Source organism: Podarcis bocagei, assembly GCF_964188305.1.
Source record: "Podarcis bocagei genome assembly, chromosome: 12".
NCBI classification, from domain to species: domain Eukaryota; kingdom Metazoa; phylum Chordata; class Lepidosauria; order Squamata; family Lacertidae; genus Podarcis; species Podarcis bocagei.
In genome coordinates this window covers 17,831,014-17,852,800 of record NC_138137.1, presented here as the reverse complement: position 1 = coordinate 17,852,800, position 21,787 = coordinate 17,831,014, and the positions used below count along the sequence as shown (strand labels likewise).

Below are 21,787 nucleotides of genomic sequence, written 5' to 3'. Positions count from 1 at the left end.
ACCTCCAAAGTAGGAGACTCCACCACACTCCTTGGCAGCAAATTCCACTGTCGAACAGCTCTTACTGTCAGGAAGTTCTTCCTAATGTTTAGGTGGAATCTTCTTTCTTGTAGTTTGGCTCCATTGCTCCGTGTCCGCTTCTCTGGAGCAGCAGAAAACAACCTTTCTCCCTCCTCTATGTGACATCCTTTTATATATTTGAACATGGCTATCATATCACCCCTTAACCTTCTCTTCTCCAGGCTAAACATGCCCAGCTCCCTTAGCCGTTCCTCATAAGGCATCGTTTCCAGGCCTTTGACCATTTTGGTTGCCCTCTTCTGGACACGTTCCAGTTTGTCTGTGTCTTTCTTGAATTGTGGTGCCCAGAACTGGACACAGTACTCCAGGTGAGGTCTGACCAGAGCAGAATACAGTGGCACTATTACTTCCCTTGATCTAGATGCTATACTCCTATTGATGAGGCCCAGAATTGCATTGGCTTTTTTAGCTGCCGCGTCACACTGTTGGCTCATGTCAAGTTTGTGGTCAACCAAGACTCCTAGATCCTTTTCACATGTACTGCTCTCAAGCCAGGTGTCACCCATCTTGTATTTGTGCCTCTCATTTTTTTTGCCTAAGTGCAATACTTTACATTTCTCCCTGTTAAAATTCATCTTGTTTGTTTTGGCCCAGTTTTCTAATCTGTCAAGGTCGTTTTGAAGTGTGATCCTGTCCTCTGGGGTGTTAGCCACCCCTCCCAGTTTGGTGTCATCTGCAAATTTGATCAGGATGCCCTTGAGTCCATCATCCAAGTCGTTGATAAAGATGTTGAATAAGACCGGGCCCAAGACAGAACCCTGTGGCACCCCACTAGTCACTCTTCTCCAGGATGAAGAGGAACTATTGATGAGCACCCTTTGGGTTCGGTCAGTCAGCCAGTTACAAATCCACTGAGTGGTAGCATAGTCAAGACCGCATTTTACCAGCTTCTTAACAAGAATATCATGAGGCACCTTGTCAAATGCCTTACTGAAATCAAGGTAGGCTATATCCACTGAGTTCCCTTCATCTACCAGGCTTGTAATTCTGTCAAAAAACGAGATCAGGTTAGTCTGACATGACTTATTTTTCAGAAATCCATGCTGACTATTGGTGATCACAGCATTCCTTTCTAGGTGTTCACAGACTGTTTTCTTAATGATCTGCTCCAGAATCTTCCCTGGTATTGATGTCAGACTGACTGGGCGGTAATTATTTGGGTCCTCTCTTTTCCCCTTTTTGAAAATAGGGACAACCTTTGCCCTCCTCCAGTCTGCCGGGACTTCGCCTGTTCTCCAGGAATTCTCAAAGATGACTGCCAGTGGTTCTGAGATCACATCTGCCAGTTCTTTTAATACTCTTGGATGCAGTTCATCTGGCCCTGGAGACTTGAATACATCTAAACTAGCCAAGTATTCTTGTACTATCTCCTTAGTTATTCTGGGCTGTGTTTCCTTTGCTGAATCATTTGCTCCAAATTCTTCAGGTCGGGCATTGTTTTCTTTATCGGAGAAGACTGAGGCAAAGAAGGCATTGAGGAGTTCAGCCCTTCTGTGTCCCCTGTTTGCATTTCACCATCTTCTCCTCTGAGTGACCCCACTGTTTCTTTGTTCTTCCTTTTGCTACGAACATACCCATAAAAGCCTTTTTTGTTGCTTTTAACCTCTCTAGCAAGCCGGAGTTCATTCTGTGCTTTAGCTTTTTTGACTTTGTGTCTACACGTGCTGGCTATTTGTTTGAATTCCTCTTTGGTGGTTTCCCCCCTTTTCCATTTTTTGTACACATCCTTTTTTAATCTTAACTCAGTTAAAAGTTCTTTAGATAGCCACCCTGGCTTCTTTAGGCACCTTCCATGTTTCCGTCTCATTGGTATTGCCTGACGTTGTACTTTTACTATCTCCCTCTTAACAAACTCCCAGCCATCATGAACTCCCTTTCCTTTTAGTATTACTGTCCATGGGATCTCACCCAGCACTTCCCTAAGTTTTATGAAGTCGGCTTTCTTAAAGTCAAGAAATTGAGTCCTAGTATGCTTGGCTGCTCCTTTCCGCTGTATAGTAAACTTCAGAAGAGCATGATCACTCGCGCCTAATGATCCTTCCACTTCTACCCCACTAACCAGGTCATCAACATTGGTTAGGACCAGATCTAAAATGGCTGTTCCTCTTGTTGCTTCTCCCACTTTCTGGACAATGAAGTTGTCTGCAAGGCCAGTGAGGAATCTGTTTGACCTTATGCTCTTGGCTGAGTTTGACATCCAACAAATATCCGGGTAATTGAAGTCCCCCATTACTACTATCTCCCTTCCTTTTGCATGCTTGGCCATCTGTTCCAGGAAGGCATCATCTATGTCCTCCGTTTGGCTTGGGGATCTATAGTAAACTCCCACAATGAGGTCTCTGTTATTCTTCTCTCCCTTAATTTTGACCCAAATGCTCTCACTTTGGCTTTGAGGTTCTAAATCTTGGATCTCTTCACAGGTATACACATCCCTGACATATAACGCCACTCCTCCTCCTTTCTTGTCTGGTCTGTTTCTCCGAAATAGATTGTATCCCCCCATTATTACATTCCAATCGTGGGACTTATCCCACCAGGTTTCAGTGATGCCTATTATGTCATATTTAGTTTGCTGTACCAAGAGCTCAAGCTCATCTTGTTTATTTCCCATGCTTTGCGCATTAGTGTACAGACATTGAAGTCCATTAATCCTTCCCCCATGTCTCTTATTTAAGGATTTTTTCTTAAGCTACTGAGGATCTTAGCTACTGTCTTGGTGAGCTCCTGGTCTCTCCCCTGTAATAAGAAGCGTATAACCTCTGTCTCTGGTTTCCATGTTGGAATACATTTTGTTGTTGTTGTTGTTTAGTCATGTCCGACTCTTCATGACCCCATGGACCAGAGCACGCCAGGCACTCCTGTCTTCCACTGCCTCCCGCAGTTTGGTCAGACTCATGTTTGTGGCTTCGAGAACACTGTCCAACCATCTCGTCCTCTGTCGTCCCCTTCTCCTTGTGTCCTCCATCTTTCCCAAAATCAGGGTCTTTTCCAGGGAGTCTTCTCTTCTCATGAGGTGGACAAAGTATTGGAGCCTCAGCTTCAGGATCTGTCCTTCCAGTGAGCACTCAGGGCTGATTTCCTTCAGAATGGAGAGGTTTGAGCTTCTTGCAGTCCATGGGACTCTCAAGAGTCTCCTCCAGCACCATAATTCAAAAGCATCAATTCTTCGGCGACCAGCCTTCTTTATGGAATACATAGAGGGTCTAAGAATTGTTGGCAGAGATCATCATACATTTTACATTTAAGGGCCATGTGAGCTAGAGTTTCCACCAGGTGGGCATCACATGGGCAGATCCTATCTCCTTCTGCCATACCCGCAAACTACCCCAAAGGAGGTTAGAAGGATTAGAATTGAACCTAGCCAGCGAAAAAGCCCTTCTTTCTTGTGGGTTAAATAAAAATTGTAAATAATTAAGGTTAAATTCCTGCACCCAAGAGAGTTGAAAATAAAGAGGGGAACATGTTTTTTTCCGCAGCTAAGATTAGTTCCTGGCAGTCTATGTCCCACATCCTAGTTTTTAACATGACCTTTGCGATTGGGAAAGCCACAGCACCCAGGAGATCCTCTGAAAGCCTGAGTCGCCGTATCTTTGTGCATTAGGCACAGTTGTAGCCCTGGGGAAGGGAAGGAGTCTAAGACAACTTTGCTAAGTAAAGTATCTTTGTCTGCTGAAAAACAAATGTTTAGTGAGCATGAAAGAAAACTCGTACCTGAACTAGTTCAATCTACACTCGCTCACGTGTGTTTCTTCTGTAAATAGCAGCTTTGGAGAAGCCTGGGCAGCCTCACACATTTTCTCACCATGCTGAGGTCCCAACGAAAAGCACTCGCCTAAATTTCGGAGGAAGTTTCCATTCACAACAATGGCACATTCCCTTGAGATGCAAACAGCAGCTTCGGAGAAGAGGCTTTTGTCAAGACCCTGGCAGGGTTTGTGTGAGAGAGTTAAACTTCCTCACCCACCAAGGTCCTGACGATATTCAGGCTTCCCTAGCACTATTTACATATCATAAATATGCATGTTAATTGCATTCACACAAATAACGTCTCATTGTTTCAAGATGCTTCATAACAAACAATTAATTAAAAGTAATAGTAGTAGTATTAGTATTAACCTACTCACCCTTATATGTTGTGTTCCTGTGCTGTTACTGGTTTGCATTTGGATAATATAATCCACTAAGAATCTTAGCCCTAGTACCTTCATTTTTCTTACGTTGCTTACTAGAGTTTGGTGAGGTATAAAATTTGATTAGAGAATTAGCTGCGTAAGCATAAAAGTGTGTTTGCAAATGTTCCCTTTGGCATAATCTTTTGCCCATTTTCACTCAGTGATATATCATTGTGAGTGCAATTATCCATTAGGGATCTTGTGCTTCTGTTTCTGTTTCTGTTTCGTTGCTTTGTTGTTTTGTAGGGTCAATTTGAGCGTTGTGCCTAGGGAGGTGGAATGTTTTTGCTTTTAATTTCATTGAACATTGGGGCTTCCTCAGATGTTACCACTTATTGCAAAGGCATAATGACCATCACCGAGTGTGCAATTGAACAAGGAAAAATAGCATGTGAGCCAAATGTTCCTCAATATGAGCTGCAGAAAATCTAATGGTTTCTGAAGAAGACTTAACAACCAGAGACTTGGTGGTATTTGTCATTGGCAAGACTCAGTAGTATTTCTGCCTTACACATGAACTTGCTTTGTACATCATGGTAAGCCATATAGAGGAGGTCCTTTTCTAAAAACAGGTCTTGTTTTGCTCCTTCCTGGTCTTTTTAACCATAGGACAAAAATTGGCTAGAGATCATGTTTAGAGATGAAAGACCATTACAGTGGTACCTTGGGTTACAGATGCTTCAGGTTACAGGCTCAACTAACCCAGAAATAGTACCTTGGGTTAAGAACTTTGCTTCAGGATGAGAACAGAAATCGCATGGTGGCAGTGGGAGGCCCCATTATTTAAAGTGGTACCTCAGGTTAAGAACAGTTTCAGGTTAAGAACGGACCTCCAGAACAAATTAAGTTCTTAACCTGAGGTACCACTGTACAGTGATCACCAGTTTGGATGATACACTAAGCTAACCTTTGGTTTAGCTTCTGTGTCGCCCGTTCAAGAAGACTGCCTGTTCCTTGTGATCAAATGAAGAGGCCCTTCCTTGTGTTCCCTCTATGGTGTGAGCATAGCTGGTAGGCAGGGCCTTCTTAGTGGTATCACCAGTATTGTGGAACCATTTACCCAGTGATGTCGAGATGGTCTCTTCTCTGGCTGCCATCTGTTGACTTGTGAAGACTTTTTCATATTGGCAGATTTTTCACCTGGGAGGCTAGGGATTTTTACTTGTCCACTTAGTGGATGAAGTTGTCATTTGCTGTGCCTGCCTATTTTATGATTTGCTGTTAATGCTGTTATATTATCATATGGTGAATCTGGGCTCCTCCAGATGACCTGTATATTGATCATTCATCCTGATTTGCTTGCACATAGCTGATGTGGAGGTTAGACAATGTATTATCTTTATTGAGCATTTATCCTGATTTGTGTGTTCATTCATCCCCCACTTTTCAGCGCATATCCTTGCCACTTTTCTAAGCACAAAAAAAAATCATTGAGCGGCAGAGTTCTTTAATCCACTTTATTGTGCCAACCTAAATGGAACCGATCTTTCAATCAGAGCTTCCCAAACCATGTGTTGTGACACATTATTGTGTCGGTTGCAGTGTGTAGGTGTGTCGCGCAAACACACCCCATGCTCCTCCCAGGGCTGGAAAGGGGTCAGTTAAACCTCTGGTTTACTAGTAAAACTGAATTACTGTGTCGCAAAATGATGCATGTCTAAAAAGTGTGTCACCAACATGAAAAGTTTGGAAAGCTCTTCTTTCAATGCTTTAAGCCACCTTCAGTAGTTTTGCAATAGCATTAATAGGGGGAGTATATCTTAAAATAATATACATTATAATAAAAAAGTAAAATAAATGTTGCAGTTCTGGAGGCATCACTGCTCCTATATTTGTTCCTTTGGCCTCTGGGAATAATAATCTCAAATCATTTTGGTAATCTGAGCTGTATTTCACTGTAAGAATGAGGTCCAAATACTTCTTTCCCTGAAGGTAGGAAGGTTTCCTGGGACCAGAGATGAAGGCATAAGAACTCTAGTTGCTACAGGAAGGTAGCCGATCAGGTCAATGAGGCTAATGCCTCATTATAGACTTTTTGGGGGGTTTGCTATATTAATGTCATCCTTCAATGCAAGGGAGTAGCAGAAGTTCACATTTCAAATCCTGCTGATGATCGTGCTGCCGGTCACTGAACTCTACTGGACATATTAGAATATGGGGCTGTTTATCCTCAAGCAAATCATCTCATTTAGTGTCAGGCTGCAACCCTTTATGAAACAGTTTTCTCTATCTTTAGCAAAGTTCAATGAAACTAATTATTTATACAGTGTAAATAAAAAAAGATATTGTCCAGCTGGGCAATGTGCTTTTACTGCTTATCTGTCAAGACCAGCAGCCCTGGCAAGTAAAAGGCTGAAATGTTTCATTTGAGCAGTGCCTCTTTCTCAGTTGCAAACCAGAGTAGTTCTTATCAATTCATTTGTCAATTGGTGAATTTCCGTGATTCTGCTATGAATTACATTTACCTAGATCTTACATATCCTTCCTGCTAGTGGCAACTCTCTCTGAAAGATAGCCATGGAAACCAAACAGTTGGCCTTTGGCATGCACCGGATTGCGTGAAAAGCACATACTTTCAGATAGAATTTTCCTAGGGGAAAATAACACTTTACAGGAAAAAAATAAGTGGCTTTTTTCTATTCTTCTATTCTCATCTCAAATGGTTGCTTTATAACAATATCTGGATGGAGCAAGATGTTTGTAAAGGCTGAACACTAGTCAACATTGTGTTCCTGTAAATTGCTAAGAGGAAGGTCAACTTGGTTAAAGAGGAGTTACGAACCCTACTCACAGTCCGTACCAGAATATAATCCCTTTCTATCCACTATAAAGACAATACTTCTGTTTTTGAATGCCCAGCAGGGCAACTCTGGGAGAGCTAAATGATCCCACTAAGTGGATTTATAAGGATGTTCTTCACAGAGAGAATTACAGCGTGATCTTCTCATATTCCTTCATACAATAAATACAGATGTGGTTATGCAAGCAATGGATGGTGCATATCGGACTCAACAGTGTTCATTCTTACATTGTGCAATGTTTTTTTAGTTTATTATGATAAGAATCAACATTCACTTCAAAGATATTGTGCGCAGGGCCATCTCACAGATAGACAAAGGTTAATATGTGCAAATGGCCAGTTGACCAAGGTTAGTTGTGGAGGCACTTGGAATATGCAGAGCTCCTCCAAAGCTGCTAAACTGATATCTGTCAAGGAAACAGAAGGTCAGGGTGAGAAAGCAAAAATCTTAAATGAGGACTGAGATTTTCATCTAGAGGTAACAGGTGGGGGGGGGGGAGAGAGAGCTGTCATCTGCTGTAAGGAAAGTATTTTAGTTATAAATCAGTAGAAGGGGGAAATGTTTGGGATCAAAGGTTTCTTACATAAAATGTGGACCGATATAACAGCGGTAAAACACTGCAGCTTTAGCCTCCTATCAGATGAAATGTTTTGCTTTATTTCCCCCCAACAAAACTGGCTCTCTTTCAGCATTGACGGATCATTAGCTATTGGATAAGGAAGCTGAAGCATTTCATTACTTCTGCTCATTGGCCAGTTTATTTACTGCAGAGTGCTCAAATGGAATGACTTGCTCTGTCTGTAGCCAGGTGAAATGAATCCAACAGTATGCTTTCCCTCATCTTTAAATAACGGGGAAGAGGGGGCACACATTTCAGTCCCCTGCCCCAAAGCTGGGTGGACTGAAATAATGAGTCACTCAAAACACTTCATTTTTAGTTAATATTTGGAATGGTGAAGCCCAACAATTCTATAATTAATCTGTCAGTCTCTCTCTCTCTCTCTCTCTTTTAACCCAATGATTTTTCAATTCTTTTAGAATAGGTATGCTGGACTATAGTTCTCATGTGTACAGTATTCCCACTTACCCCCCGTGAATGATTCAGCGTTTATAATGATACAGAGAACCCCCGTGGTTTGTGGAAACACTGGATTAGCCTGTGTTGCACGTGTCCTTCTTGAATCTCTTTAAAAGTTCTAGTTCTGTGATCCCTGCACCTCCTAGAGAGATTATCAGGGTGCCATGCACCATCCCATGTGCTTGCCATGCCACAGCCACTTATGGAAGGGTAATCAGAAGAGTACAGTGGTCCCTCGCAAGACGAAAAGAATTCGTTCCGCGAGTCTTCTCGTCTTGCGATGTTTTTCGTCTTGCGAAGCACGGTCCGTCGCAACTGCGCCTCTTCAAGCGGCTTTTTTAAAAAAAGCGCAAGACGTTTTCGTCTTGCGAAGCAAGCCCATAGGGAAATTCGTCTAGTGAAGCAACGCAAAAACGGAAAACCCTTTCGTCTAGCGAGTTTTTCGTCTTGCGAGGCATTCGTCTTGCGGGGCACCACTGTATTCAGGAAGCACTGGCAGCATAGCAGTGCATGTTTATGGCACCATGATGAACTTGGCAACTATCATAAGCTGCACCACTGGAGAATTGGGCAAAGCTATTTTATGAGATAGAGAGATGTGCATTTTAATTATTTATCCTCTCTCTCTCTATATATATATACATATGCATATGCATACTACTTGTGTTTTTAAAAAAGTGGTTTACATTCTAGGGATGAGACTCAGAGCAACTGTCCTTTGCACAGACCTAAAGGCATAAATCTATGTTCTTATCATTTGTTTAGAAAGCACTAAGGTGGGATTTTAGGGACGCGGGTGGTGCTGTGGGTTAAATCACAGAGCCTAGGGCTTGCTGATCAGAAGGTCGGCAGTTCAAATCCCCGTGACAGGGTGAGCTCCCGTTGCTCGGTCCCTGCTCCTGCCAACCTAGCAGTTCGAAAGCACGTCAAAGTGCAAGTAGATAAATAGGTACCGCTCTAGCAGGAAGGTAAACAGCGTTTCCGTGAGCTGCTCTGGTTTGCCAGAAGTGGCTTAGCCATGCTGGCCACATGACCCGGAAGCTGTACGCCGGCTCCCTCGGCCAGTAAAGTGAGATGAGCGCCGCAACCCCAGAGTCGTCCGCAACTGAACCTAATGATCAGGGATCCCTTTACCTTTACCTTTAAGGTGGGATTTTAGTAGCTGTGTTGATGCACATTTTCAGCCAGGTATATATTCAGGAATGGGGTACCACTATGGTCACAGGAATTGCTTCTGACTGTCTGTGATTAATTACCCAGTTCTTACATTGTAATTACTCTTGTAAGCATGTGTTCATGGATCTAGGGAATGCTCAGAGGGATAAGAGGAGTATTGTGTGAATTAGCCATTAGATGGAAATTGGCCATTTTTATTTCCTCTTTTGCAAGACACTGATATTTTGATAAGCCCCCTTGTTTCCCCAGTGAAAAACTAACTGAATAGACTTAGTTTTGATAGATAATATTTTCTCGATGAAAGGCATGCAATAATTCCAGCTGTGTTCAAAAACAACTAAACCATTTCCTTGTTTTGGGTTCTCAGAGAGAATTGCTATTTTAAAAAAATAAAATGATACATTTTTTGAGATAATTACTTTGTTAGCACTTATTTGCAAAGTACAATGCTGAGTTGAGAATGTCAGATAAATTAAAAACAATAACTTCCTTACTTGATGTTTCTTTGTAATATCTAAATATGACCTTAAGGTACTGTTAATTAATTTGCAATTATTATCGGGGCTCATCCTTGGAAGAGATCAGTCATTCCATGGTTAATTTTTCATAATTATTGCCATCATTTTGCTAGGCACAACAGAGTGAAGAGGACTATCATGCCATGACAATTATATTTAAGGTAACATATGCAGTGCTGTATAAATGATGTGGGATAATAGTCCTACTGCTAAAAAGATAAATACTCATAATACAATACAATGGATAAGGCAGTGATTCTCAAACTTTTTCTCTCTGGGCCACACTTTCAGAATAAAATTTGCTTGCGCCACACCATTTTTTTGTAAGAAATTGGAAAGTACAACTAGGATTGTCCTTAATATCACTTGATGTTCATGCTCTCATATTGAAAATATCAATCTGTATTCTGCAAATAGAAGAAAAAATATTTTGATATAATACTGTACTATACTACACTGAAATGTTTCTTTGAATGTCCTTGAATCTTCCTGCCACAGTTGCCATCCTCTCCGGCCACAACACCACCCTTTGAGAACCACTGTCACAAGGTGTTTTCAAACAATACCTATAGTGTACTGAATCACAGCATTTGTCAGAACCTTCTCAATGACCATCTCTTATCTCAGCCGTGTTTCATTTGTCTGAAGTGATAAGAGGCACTGCTGCTGTTCCTTGGCATCTTCCTCTATCTCCTCCAGTTCGAAATACTTCCATTCTCAACATACAAATTCTGAAGAACACCACCACCACCTGTGATTCATTTATGACTTTTTAATGACATCCAAAGCAGAGCTAGTCAATGTGGTCAGGTTGTTCCAGACCACTAGCTGTGCTGTCTGGCGCCAATCGTAATTGAAGCCCACCAGCATCTGAAGGGGACCGCATTCACTCCCCCCATGTTGGACCATGTTTCCCTGACAATTGGTTATGCTGACTGAGGCTGGTGGGAATTGTATTTGCCGGGATGCAGAAGGTTGTTCTTAATTTCCAGAACCTCACATCCTTGAGATTATTGCCTATTAACATATCTAATTGTTGCCATGACAGTGATATGGGTTTTAATGATGATATTACTTGATTGAACTTTTGGCAGTAACTTCATTCTTTCTGACAGCTATTCTAGGCAATGAACTTTGATCATTTTCACTTACTATCCTCCATAGTGAGCTCATATAATGTGTTTTTGTTTTTATTTCTCTTTTCCTTGTATATCACAGCCTGGACAACAGGTTGAAAGTCAGCACATGCTCAGTATCGGAGGTAGAGGGACAGATTTAGTTTGCCAGTCACAGGAATATAGGAAACTGCCTCATAGACTATATGTTCATCTAGCCCTAGATTGTCTCCTTTGAGTTTGAGAATGGTTCTCCCAGTTCTCAAGCCGCTAGGGATTCTTCCCATCCCATTACCTGCTTACCTAATTCTCTTTGAGATGCTAGGTATTGAACCTGGGACCTTCTACAAGCAAAGCATGTATTCTACCACTGAGATGGCTTCCTCATTTTACAGGTCTTTGTTTGACATGCCTCTGACACCCCACTTCTTCTCTTACAAGATATATTGCATTACATGTTCTGACTTCAGGCATATCTTGAGTGGCTTGTGTGAAAATACTTATATCCTGCTTTTGTGTTGTATGTAGTAGATAGGAGCATCCAAGGTGGCTTACAATCAGTAGGAAGCTATATCTATATCTATCTATATGCTTTGTCACTATATGTTCAGTGCAGTGGAGTGGCCTAAATCTAACCTTGAGACAATGGCATGGTGCTTCCATAAATGCAGTAGAGGGTAGTCCATCAGCGAGATGCACTTAGCTAGCTCTCCATTGCCTGCCTCTTTACAACCAACCAACCCTTGGGCTTGCCATGGCTGTCAACTTCTTCCTCCTTAGTTTTGCCCTTGCAGAACTCAGCAGAGAGGAGGACAGTGACATCACTAGAATTAGTTGACCACTTGTCATTGGCTTCGGTTCTCCTTACCATTGCCTTCCCCACCCCGGCCTTTCGCCATTCCAGTCCCCAAGGGCACTAGCTACCACTGCTTTGATGTCTTACTGAAATCATTTCAGCTTCAAGGGGGTGGTTTCGTGGACTGGCTGGCTGCAGAGGAATGGTGGGAGGCATCAGCTGTGGAACCCCCAGGGAAGAAGAAGGCTCAGAGCCCAATGAGTGGTGGCGGGACAGTGATGAGTGGTCAGAGGGAGAAACCTGGGAGGAGGAGGTGTCAGAAGCTGAAGAGGTAACAGGGTTTAGTGAGCAGGGAGAGTCTGTGACAGAGAGAAGTCTAGAAGCAGAAGGGGTAGCAGGCGAGGAGAGGCCAAGAGGCAGAGATGAGTCAGGCTGGTGAAGAAGCCAGGGTATCTGCCCCGCTTGCTGCTACAAGCTCCCTGCCCCCATTTCCCAGGACCAGGAGAGGTATAAAGAGGACAGAACACCAGCGTAGTCTCAGATTGCTTGGGAAGGACCTGAGACAGAGGGAGACTTAGTTGTGTGAAGGCAGGGATCTTCAGTCCCCGCAACTGCCTCAAGACCTACTGAGAAGAGTTGCTATGCTCATTACGCCTGGCACTCCTGAACAGATCTTGGTTCTTCTAATAAATTATTCCATGTCATTTATTGCTGACCCGCTCCTGACAGGTGGAAACTAGTTCATACCATGTCGGCTTGCAATAAAGGCTTGGGTTGAGGAAGTTGCTTCACAGCTGCCATTAAATTCACATGATCGCTTAGGGGGACACTGTTGTCTCCTGTAATGCCGCTGATCCACTGATGGTTTTTATTTATTTATTTCTTCTTCTTTTTTTGCCAATAATGATCTTTCTTGTTTTCAGCATTCCTATGCACCAGCTCCCCACCCCATGGCTCCTCCCAGCCCCAGTACTAATAGTAGCAACAACAACAGCAGCAACAGCAGCAGCGGCGGCGAGCAGTTGAGTAAAACCAACCTGTACATCCGAGGCCTTCCACCCGGCACCACCGACCAGGACCTTATCAAGCTGTGCCAGCCGTAAGTATAGTGATTTGTTACCCTTCCGGTGGCTAAGGCATGTGCCTGAGTGTCACGTTTACAAGGACAAATTGTCCCAAGCAGCTTCTAACTTCGCAGAGGCAGGTTTATTTATGTGCAAATGAAGTAGTTAGGTGCAAGGTATAGCTGACAGTGGCAGCACCCGGTAAAGGTGCTTGCATCTTTTTAGCTCAAGTGTGATAAAAATCTTCCTGACAACCTGAGCTGGGAAGAAGCATAATTTGACCCGCAGAGTCTTTGGAGAGTGTGAAGGAGAGGCAGCTGCTTGATCCCAGGTGGGGGGCATGCATTAGTGGTTGCTAGGGAAACTTGCTGGGGTTGAAAAAGAGAGGGTATGGTAGGCAGGCAACAGATAGAAGTCCCCGCTCTGCTATTGCGGCAGCAACTTTTTAGGATATGTGGAATGGCCTCTTGAAAATCTTAACGCTGCCAGATTAGTGCATTGGATCAAAATTAAGTTCTTTTGAACAAGAGCTACCATAAATCTTCTTAATTGGAACGAAACGGAGGGACTGAAATATATCGGTGTCTTATTTCTGCATACCTCTCTGTAACTGAACATTATAGCAGAGAACATTGAATGACAGTATTCATGCAACCAAACAAAGGGGATTTTTTTAAAGAGAAATTATGGGGGAACCCGTGGCAGCTCACAGAGATTTGTGCTTGCTGCTCCCTGCTGCAAACCTCCTCCCCCGCTACCCGCTTTTCCAGAAGAAAGCAAGTCTTAAATCTGCTTCACATGGCACTGCGACATCAGTGTTTGCATGGTGTGTGTTGTGGAGAAGCTTGTGAAGTGTGAAGGGGAGATGACTGCCTCTGAACACATAGTGAGCATATTCCTGGCAGCCAATACTTTCCTAAGCACATCCCACCCCAGCATGATCTCCCCTTCAAATGAATAAAAAAAACATGGCTGCATTCATACTGCCAAAAATCTCCTATTCCTCCTGGAATGGCGAGTAAAGGTAAAAAAGGTAAGGTAAAGGACCCCTGGACAGGTAAGTCCAGTCAAAGACGACTATGGGGTTGCGGCGCTCATCTCGCTTTCAGGCTGAGGGAGCCGGTGTTTGTCCCCAGACAGCTTTCCGAGTCATGTGGCCACCATGACTAAACCGCTTCTGGCGCAATGGGACACCATGACGGAAACCAGAGGGCACAGAAATGCCGTTTACCTTCCCACTACAGTGGTACCTATTTATCTGCTTGCACTGGCTTGCTTTTGAACTGCTAGGTTGGCAGGAGCTGGGACAGAGCAATGGGAGCTCACTCCGTTGTGGGGATTTGAACCGCCAACACTCTGATCGGCAAGCCCGGGGGCTCAGTGGTTTAGACCACAGCACCACCCACATCCTCCAAATGGGGAGTAGGGCTTGCCAATCAGAAGGTTGCGGTTCGAATCCCCGCGACGGGGTGAGCTCCCGTTGCTTGGTCCTGCCCACCTAGCAGTTCGAAAGCATGTCAAAATGCAAGTAGATAAATAGGTACCGCTCCGGCAGGAAGATAAACAGTGTTTCCATGTGATGCTCTGGTTCGCCAGAAGCAGCTTAGTAATGCTGGCCACATGACCCGGAAGATGTCTGCGGACAAACGCCGGCCCCCTCAGCCTATAGAGCGAGATGAGCGCCGTAACCCCAGAGTCGTCTGCAACTGGACCTAATGGCCAGGGGTACCTTTACCTTTAAGCATTGAAGTCTTGTGATGGACTAATGTATGCGCCTCACTTCTGGATATACCGTAATTGCACTGGGTGGTGCGCAACTGCATTTTACTCAAGAGTAGACCTGTTGAAGTTAATGGACCTAACTTAGTCGTGCTCATTAATCTCAGTAGGTCTGCTTTAGTTCCCTAGCCCATGTCAACTTTTATATTTTAAACAGAAGGCCATAATCACTCAATTATATCTCTCGGGCGGCCCCTCTTTCTGTCAACAGCGTGCAATTCTGCCTTGGCTCTGCAGCATTTCCTCAAAGTTCACATTTGTGTCAGCCCCTCTTCTGTTGTTTGGATTTCTGCCTCCTTTCGGGCCTGACAGGCATTTCGGTGGTGGGAGAGAGATGCTGGAGGCAGCAGTGGGAGCTTGCTGGTAGTGAATATTTTGATTGGCTAAGCAGAGGAAATGGGCAGAAGCCTCTCTGTCGGTGGAAATGCCTTAATCATGACTGTGGGGAAAGACACTGATTCCAGCATTGACTTACCAAGTGAAGTGACACTGGGAAAGCAACATGGAAGGGATGCAGCAGCAGTTTTTCTCTGTTGTATTTCCGCTATTCAGAGGTGTCCTGGTATCTAGAGCCATAGGAGGAGCTTCCATAGCTGGAGCAAAGGGTGTGTGATGTATGGAACCATTCAGTAAGGAAGCATTGCTGAATTTTTCAAAGATCACTTCCTGATTGTTGGGTCTAAAGCTGTGAGTCTGCAGCTAGCAGGGATCTATAGACATGCTTTGTTGTCTGTGCTTGTTGTTTTGTTCCTATTCATGGTGCATCCTTTTGAGCTTCAGATAAAGTTATTTGAGTTTGTATGCTGCTTTTGGCTTGAAGCCAACACTGAACAGTGTAGCAAGAACATTTAGCAAGAACTTTGAGCAGATGGTTGGGTTGGAGCAGCTTGGCAGGGGAAATGAAACTTACTTATTTTCATTTTCACTTTATTTATTAAATTTGCATCCTGCCCTTCCTCACAAAGGAGCCCAGGGCACCATATATATATATAACAAAATGACAAAACGATGCAATTTAACATAGAATAAAGACATATTTAAAGCATTGTACCGTGTCCAGTTCTGGGCACCACAATTTAAGAATGATATTGACAAGCTGGGATGTTTGGAGAGGAGGACAACCAACATGATAAAGGAGAAGGAAATCAAGCCTTGTGAGGAAGGGTTGAAGGAATTGGGTTTGTTTAGCTTGGCAAAGAGCAGACTGAGAGGAGATATGATAGCAGTCTTCAGATATCTAAAGGGCTGTCACATGGGAAATGGAGCAAGCTTGGATGCTTTAGTTGAGATTCCTATTTTGTAGGGGGTTGGACTTAGATGACCCTCAGAGTCCCTTCCAACTGTGCAATTCTATGCTGGCGAACTGGCCACGCTCCCTTAAATCTGCCTCTGGAAGGAGTATGCACGCATGGCCTGTTGAATAAGGAAGCTTGAAGGGGTTGGCTTTCTCTGCAACAAAGCCCTGCCACGTCGTTCACCTTGCAGTGTCCTCTCACTTAAATGTCCCACATTTCCTAAATGCTCACCAAACTTTTCTGCAAATCCAGCTACCTAATCTCCACCACAGGGGCCTTGCTTCATTCTGAATGGAGACGTCAGTTTGCATGTTTTCTTCATATTTATAAATTTGATAGACAGGTTGCCATCTTGTTAAGAACAGAAGAATAAGTAGAGCCTGGCCAATAAAACTTGATGGTTTTATTTCTTACCTGAATACAAAATAGGTTGCTGCTTGAAACCTGATTGAATGTATAGCGCAGAATGGCCAAAGATGCCAGTTAGCCATTAAAATGTCTAACCTGCTTACATATGTGCTTTATTTTACTGTCACTGTTTACATGCCACCCAGTAAGTCTCTGGGCAGCTTACAATGAAAGTTAAAAGCAGTTGTATTAAAAAATAAAAGCATGAAATATAATACAGCATGAAACCAGTGGCCATAAAACAAAGCTCACAGTAGCACCACAGATTCACAGGTCTTAAAACCCCAGATATATCCACTAAAATATAATTACCTGAAAGTTTTTAGGGGAGAAGGGAGAGGGCTTACAGATTCCTGCTATTCATCTTCTTGTAAAAAAATTAATATGCACAAGAACTTGGGTATCCAAAGTATCTAATACATGCCTGTACTTCAAAAATCAATTTTAAAAAAGAATAAAATGATTGAAAAATCTTTGATTGCTTATTACATTTATACCCTGCCTTTCCTCCAAGTAGCTCTAGACCAGGGGTAGGCAACCTGAGTCCCAGGGTCTGGATGCGGCCCATTCACCTTCTCAATCTGATCTGCAGATCGTCCGGGAATCAGTGTGTTTTTACATGAGTCAAATGTGTCCTTTTATTTAAAATGCATCTCTGGGTTATTTGTGGGGCCTGCCTGGTGTTTTTACATGAGTAGAATATGTGTTTTTATTTAAAATGCATCTCTGGATTATTTGTGGGGCCTGCCTGGTGTTTTTACATGAGTAGAATATGTGTTTTTATTTAAAATGCATCTCTGGATTATTTGTGGGGCATAGGAATTCGCTCAACCCCCCAAAAATATATATATATATATAGTCCGGTCCCCCACAAAGACTGAGGGACAGTGGACCGGCCCCCTGCTGAAAAAGTTTGCTGACCCCTGCTCTAGACTGATGTACACAATTCTCACTTCCACTAATTTTACCCTGCTTCCTTCCGGGGTACGTTAAGCTGAGAGTTAGTAGTAGAAGAAGAAGAGTTTGGATTTGATATCTCGCTTTATCACTACCCAAAGGAGTCTCAAGGCGGCTAACAATCTCCTTTCCCTTCCTCCCCCACAACAAACACTCTGTGAGGTGAGTGAGGCTGAGAGACTTCAGAGAAGTGTGACTAGCCCAAGGTCACCCAGCAACTGCATGTGGAGGAGCGGAGACGCGAACCCGGTTCCCCAGATTACGAGTCCACCTCTCTTAACCACTACACCACACTGGCTCTCTAGTAACCGGTCCAGCATTAACCAGTGAGCTTCATGGCTGAGTGTGGTATTCAAATCTGGGTGTTCCTGTAGTTAATACAATACAGTGCCGGATTTAGGGTTGTGTGGGCAGTTCCCCCCAAAAGTGTGCTGAGTCTAAGGGACGCAAAACAACAACAACCTATATTTATACGGGTACCTACTTAGAAGATCCATAAAAAAGCAATTGTACCAAAATAAATTATAGTGAAAATACGAAATATTTGAGGGGTGGAGAGCCAAATTTTTTTCTTGCTCAAGGTGCCATATTACCAGAGTCCAGGCCTGCCCCATACTGTAGCCACCTTGCCATTCCACTTCAAAACTTACAGCCATCCAAAGGTTTGGCCAACCTTTGGCTGGGGTTTGGGTGAAATCACTTCTCCCCTTTCACATTTTGGGGACATCTGATTTTTCAGGGTGGGAAACTCTCCAAAGCTCCTTACAGTTCCATTTGCCCGGAAGCAGCCATTCTTGGTTTTTCTATGAATACGTTGTCTGGAGAGGGGAGTTTTGAGGGGAAATGGTGGCTGCTGGAGCAATGAGGAGTTTCAGTAGGTTTTACTGCTGAATATTGCCTGCCTCCATGCTTCCAAATCACCGAAATATGACCGCCCTGGTTTACCAGTGGGACTGCATTTCAGATTAGCCCCATTTTGTGGCAGACTAAACTATGCAAGCAAGAGTTCATGGACTTAGGAGTTGCGGAGGTGATCTGTGGAGGATTATACAATAAACTTACAGCATATAAACAATATTCTTTGGTCTCTCCCAGATCTGCAGTTCTCTGATATCCCCCCAACACCATGCTTTCATTTGTCTTTTCACTTGTGACAGTCGCAGAGAATTTCAGAAAAGATTACATGGTCTAATCCACAACAGGTGTAAAAACACAACTAGCGGTAGTCTAATTTATACCAGCTGGCATTTTAACATTCAAGAGTCCAAAAAACCCCCACCCCAAAACATCCCACATTTTTTCATTTATTTGCTTGTTACCTTAGCCATATCTCACAAGGGTAATGCCTAATAGCACAGGACTGTTGTGGTTGTCTAGGGTACCTTGCAGTCCATGGGACATATGGCACAGCAAACTTTATGGCCCTTGTAAGTTCTTATAGAATTATGGAATCATAGAATTGTAGAATTGGAAGGGACCCTGGAGTCAACTAGCCCAACTCTGCTCAATGCTGGAATATAAGAATCCCTAAGACAGCCACTTTCTGTGCCATCCAGTCATAAATGTGTTGTTGTTGTTTAGTCATGTCCGACTCTTCGTGACCCCATGGGCCAGAGCACACCAGGCACTCCTGTCTTCCACTGCCTCCCGCAGTTTGGTCAAACTCATGCTGGTAGCTTCGAGAACACTGTCCAACCACCTCACCCTCTGTCATCCCCTTCTCCTTGTGCCCTCCATCTTTCCCAACATCAGGGTCTTTTCCAGGGAGTCTTCTCTTCTCATGAGGTGGCCAAAGTATTGGAGCCTCAGCTTCAGGATCTGTCCTTCTAGGGAGCACTCAGGGCTGATTTCATTCAGAATGGATAGGTTTGATCTTCTTGCAGTCCATGGGACTCTCAATAGTCTCCTCCAGCACCATAATTCAAATGTGGTGAAGAAGAAGAAGAAGAAGAAGAAGAAGAAGAAGAAGAAGAAGAGGAGGAGGAGGAGTAGGAGTTTGGATTTGATATCCCACTTTATCACTACCCGAAGGAGTCTCAAAGCGGCTAACAATCTCCTTTCCCTTCCTCCCCCACAACAAACACTCTGAGAGATGAGTGGGGCTGAGAGCCTTCAGAGAAGTGTGACTAGCCCAAGGTCACCCAGCAGCTGCATGTGGAGGAGCGGAGACGTGAACCCGGTTCCCCAGATTACGAGTCTGTCGGTCTTAACCACTAGAGTCTCATTCTCTACCATCTGAGCTATCCACAGCCTTAATGCATATTCACAGGGTAAATAGACCCTTGGAGTTTTGCATGCTTTGTGGCACAATATTCACTCCCTCTAACTTAGACAGTGAGTGTGGGTGGGTAGCAAGTATCCCTCTTTTTGCCATTATGCTCTGAAGGTTATACAGACTTTGAGAGCATCACAACCCCATCATTAAGCCCAGCAAATATAAAGGGAAATGATATGAGGCTGGAGAACCCTTTCTAAATGAATGTGGGGAAAGTTCTCAACTAAGCTCTTTGTGTTTTTTTGTCAACAATCCTTTTTTTCTAAGCCTCTGCTGTTAATAAAGGCCGTTATTTATATGGTTCCAAAGAATGGGATGGCACTTAGTACAGCTTTAATTGGTCTTAATTGGTGTGTAGTTCTGGAAAGTGAAAGAAAGTAGGTTTTCATGTTTGATAAGTGTCATTGTTATCTAAGCCTCCTGACACTTCCGCATCTTGATGGCATGCCTTTTTGTGTGTGATGTGTGCAGCGCACTGAATAGAAAATAGCCAGCTGGAATGCTAGTGACACTCCTGCTGCAGAGTCCATTACGCACAATGCCAGACATTTTTGACAAATGGATCGACACCATCAAACCTTTTATCAATTTAAGGGTAACCTTGTCACAGTAGTCTGTCAAGCAGTGCAGATAGAACTACTGTACAAGAAAACAAGTCGTCATGAACTCAATGGTAACCAAGTAAATAAGGAAAAGGGGAAAAAATGTTGCTGGGAGGTTTTTCTTTGCTGCATTACATTTGATCTTGAGAAATGTGTAGGCTCTTTTACAATGGAAGAAAGGCATCTACGTTTCCTGCTTCTGGCGGTAGTAGCTGGTGTGGCACAATTGTTAGAATGTTGGGCTAACACCTGGGAATGCAGGGTTCGAATCATCTCTCACCGGGTGACCTTGGGCCTGTCAGCATCTCCTAGCCTAACCAGCTCACAGGTTTGTTGTAAGGATGAAATGGAGAGGAGGAGAACCATGCACATCACTTTGGAAGATAAAGGTGATCTATCTATCTATATATCTACCTATCTAATAAAATAAAATAAAAATTAATTTGTGGCAGCAAAATCAACGGAGTCCCGTGGTACCATAATGACTAAGAAATTAATCATAGCATAAGCTTTCATTGACTACAGTCCACTTCTTCAGATATGTAAATGTAAAGGGACCCCTGACCATTAGGTCCAGCCATGGCCGACTCTGGGGTTGCGGCGCTCATCTCGCTTTATTGGCCGAGGGAGCCGGCATACAGCTTCCGGGTCATGTGGCCAGCATGACTAAGCCGCTTCTGGCGAACCAGAGCAGCGCTCGGAAACGCCGTTTACCTTCCCCCCAGAGTGGTACCTATTTATCTACTTGCACTTTGACATGCTTTCGAACTGCTAGGTTGGCAGGAGCAAGGACCGAGCAACGGGAGCTCACCCAGTTGCGGAGATTCGAACCGCTGACATTCTGATCCGCAAGTCCTAGCTCTGTGGTTTAACCCACAGCGCCACCTGCTTCCCTCCTCAGATATGTACACATATTTAAATACATATTTCACCTACAGTTTCATTTTCGTTGTACGTATGCCACAAGAACATTTGTGTTCTTATAAAATGGACCAGTAGCAGTCTGATTAAACAAACTCTGCGATCAACAATCATATTTTCCCCTCTTGTGTGGTTTTTTTAAAAATAATATTTATTAAGCATTTTAAAATTACAGAAAAAACAAAGAGACAAAAAAGAAAAAAACAAGGGAAAAACAAACAGCAATCAAACAATACAAATCGATAAAAATCAAAATCAAAAAACAAAAACAAAACACATAACACATCAAAATCAAAAAACAAAAATAAACCACAAAAATTTAAAAACAGATCCAATATTCCCAAATCCTTAACTGTCATTGCCTTATTTCATCGACCTCCTCACACCTCCCTTTTTTGTATTCTAGTTATTAATTATCACAGCAAATCCTTCCCATCTATCCCAAAGTGTTTAATCTATGTGTTTGCAAAGCTTTATAAAGTACTGATTTCATAGATACCTTTTTCTGTAAGTGTATATAGCCCTATATACAGGGTGGTAAACCAGTGTCCTTCCACATGTTGTTGGACTTCATCTACCATCAGCACCAGCCAGCAGGACCAGTGGCCAGGGATCATGGGAGCTGTAGTCCAACAGCCTTTAGAAAGATGCAAGTTTCCCATCTCTGCCATTATATAATCATGGAAATGGTAGCTTGGATCCAGAGGAACTTAAGAGATACTTGTTCTACAGAAAGAAAGGCCTCCATT

General features: G+C 43.3%; 1 protein-coding gene across 9 annotated transcripts in view; it reads left to right on the top strand.

Moving 5' to 3' along the window:
• RBMS3 (RNA binding motif single stranded interacting protein 3) overlaps window positions 1-21,787 on the top strand; it is a gene marked incomplete at its 3' end in the record, with an annotated part of 773,357 nt that overhangs the window by 393,097 nt on the left and 358,473 nt on the right. For all 9 annotated transcript variants that reach the window (XM_081164680.1, XM_081164679.1, XM_081164684.1 and 6 more), the window contains one exon: window positions 12,661-12,836. In XM_081164680.1, the coding sequence (XP_081020806.1) occupies window positions 12,661-12,836 (176 nt within the window). The remainder of the gene's footprint in view (window positions 1-12,660; window positions 12,837-21,787) is intronic.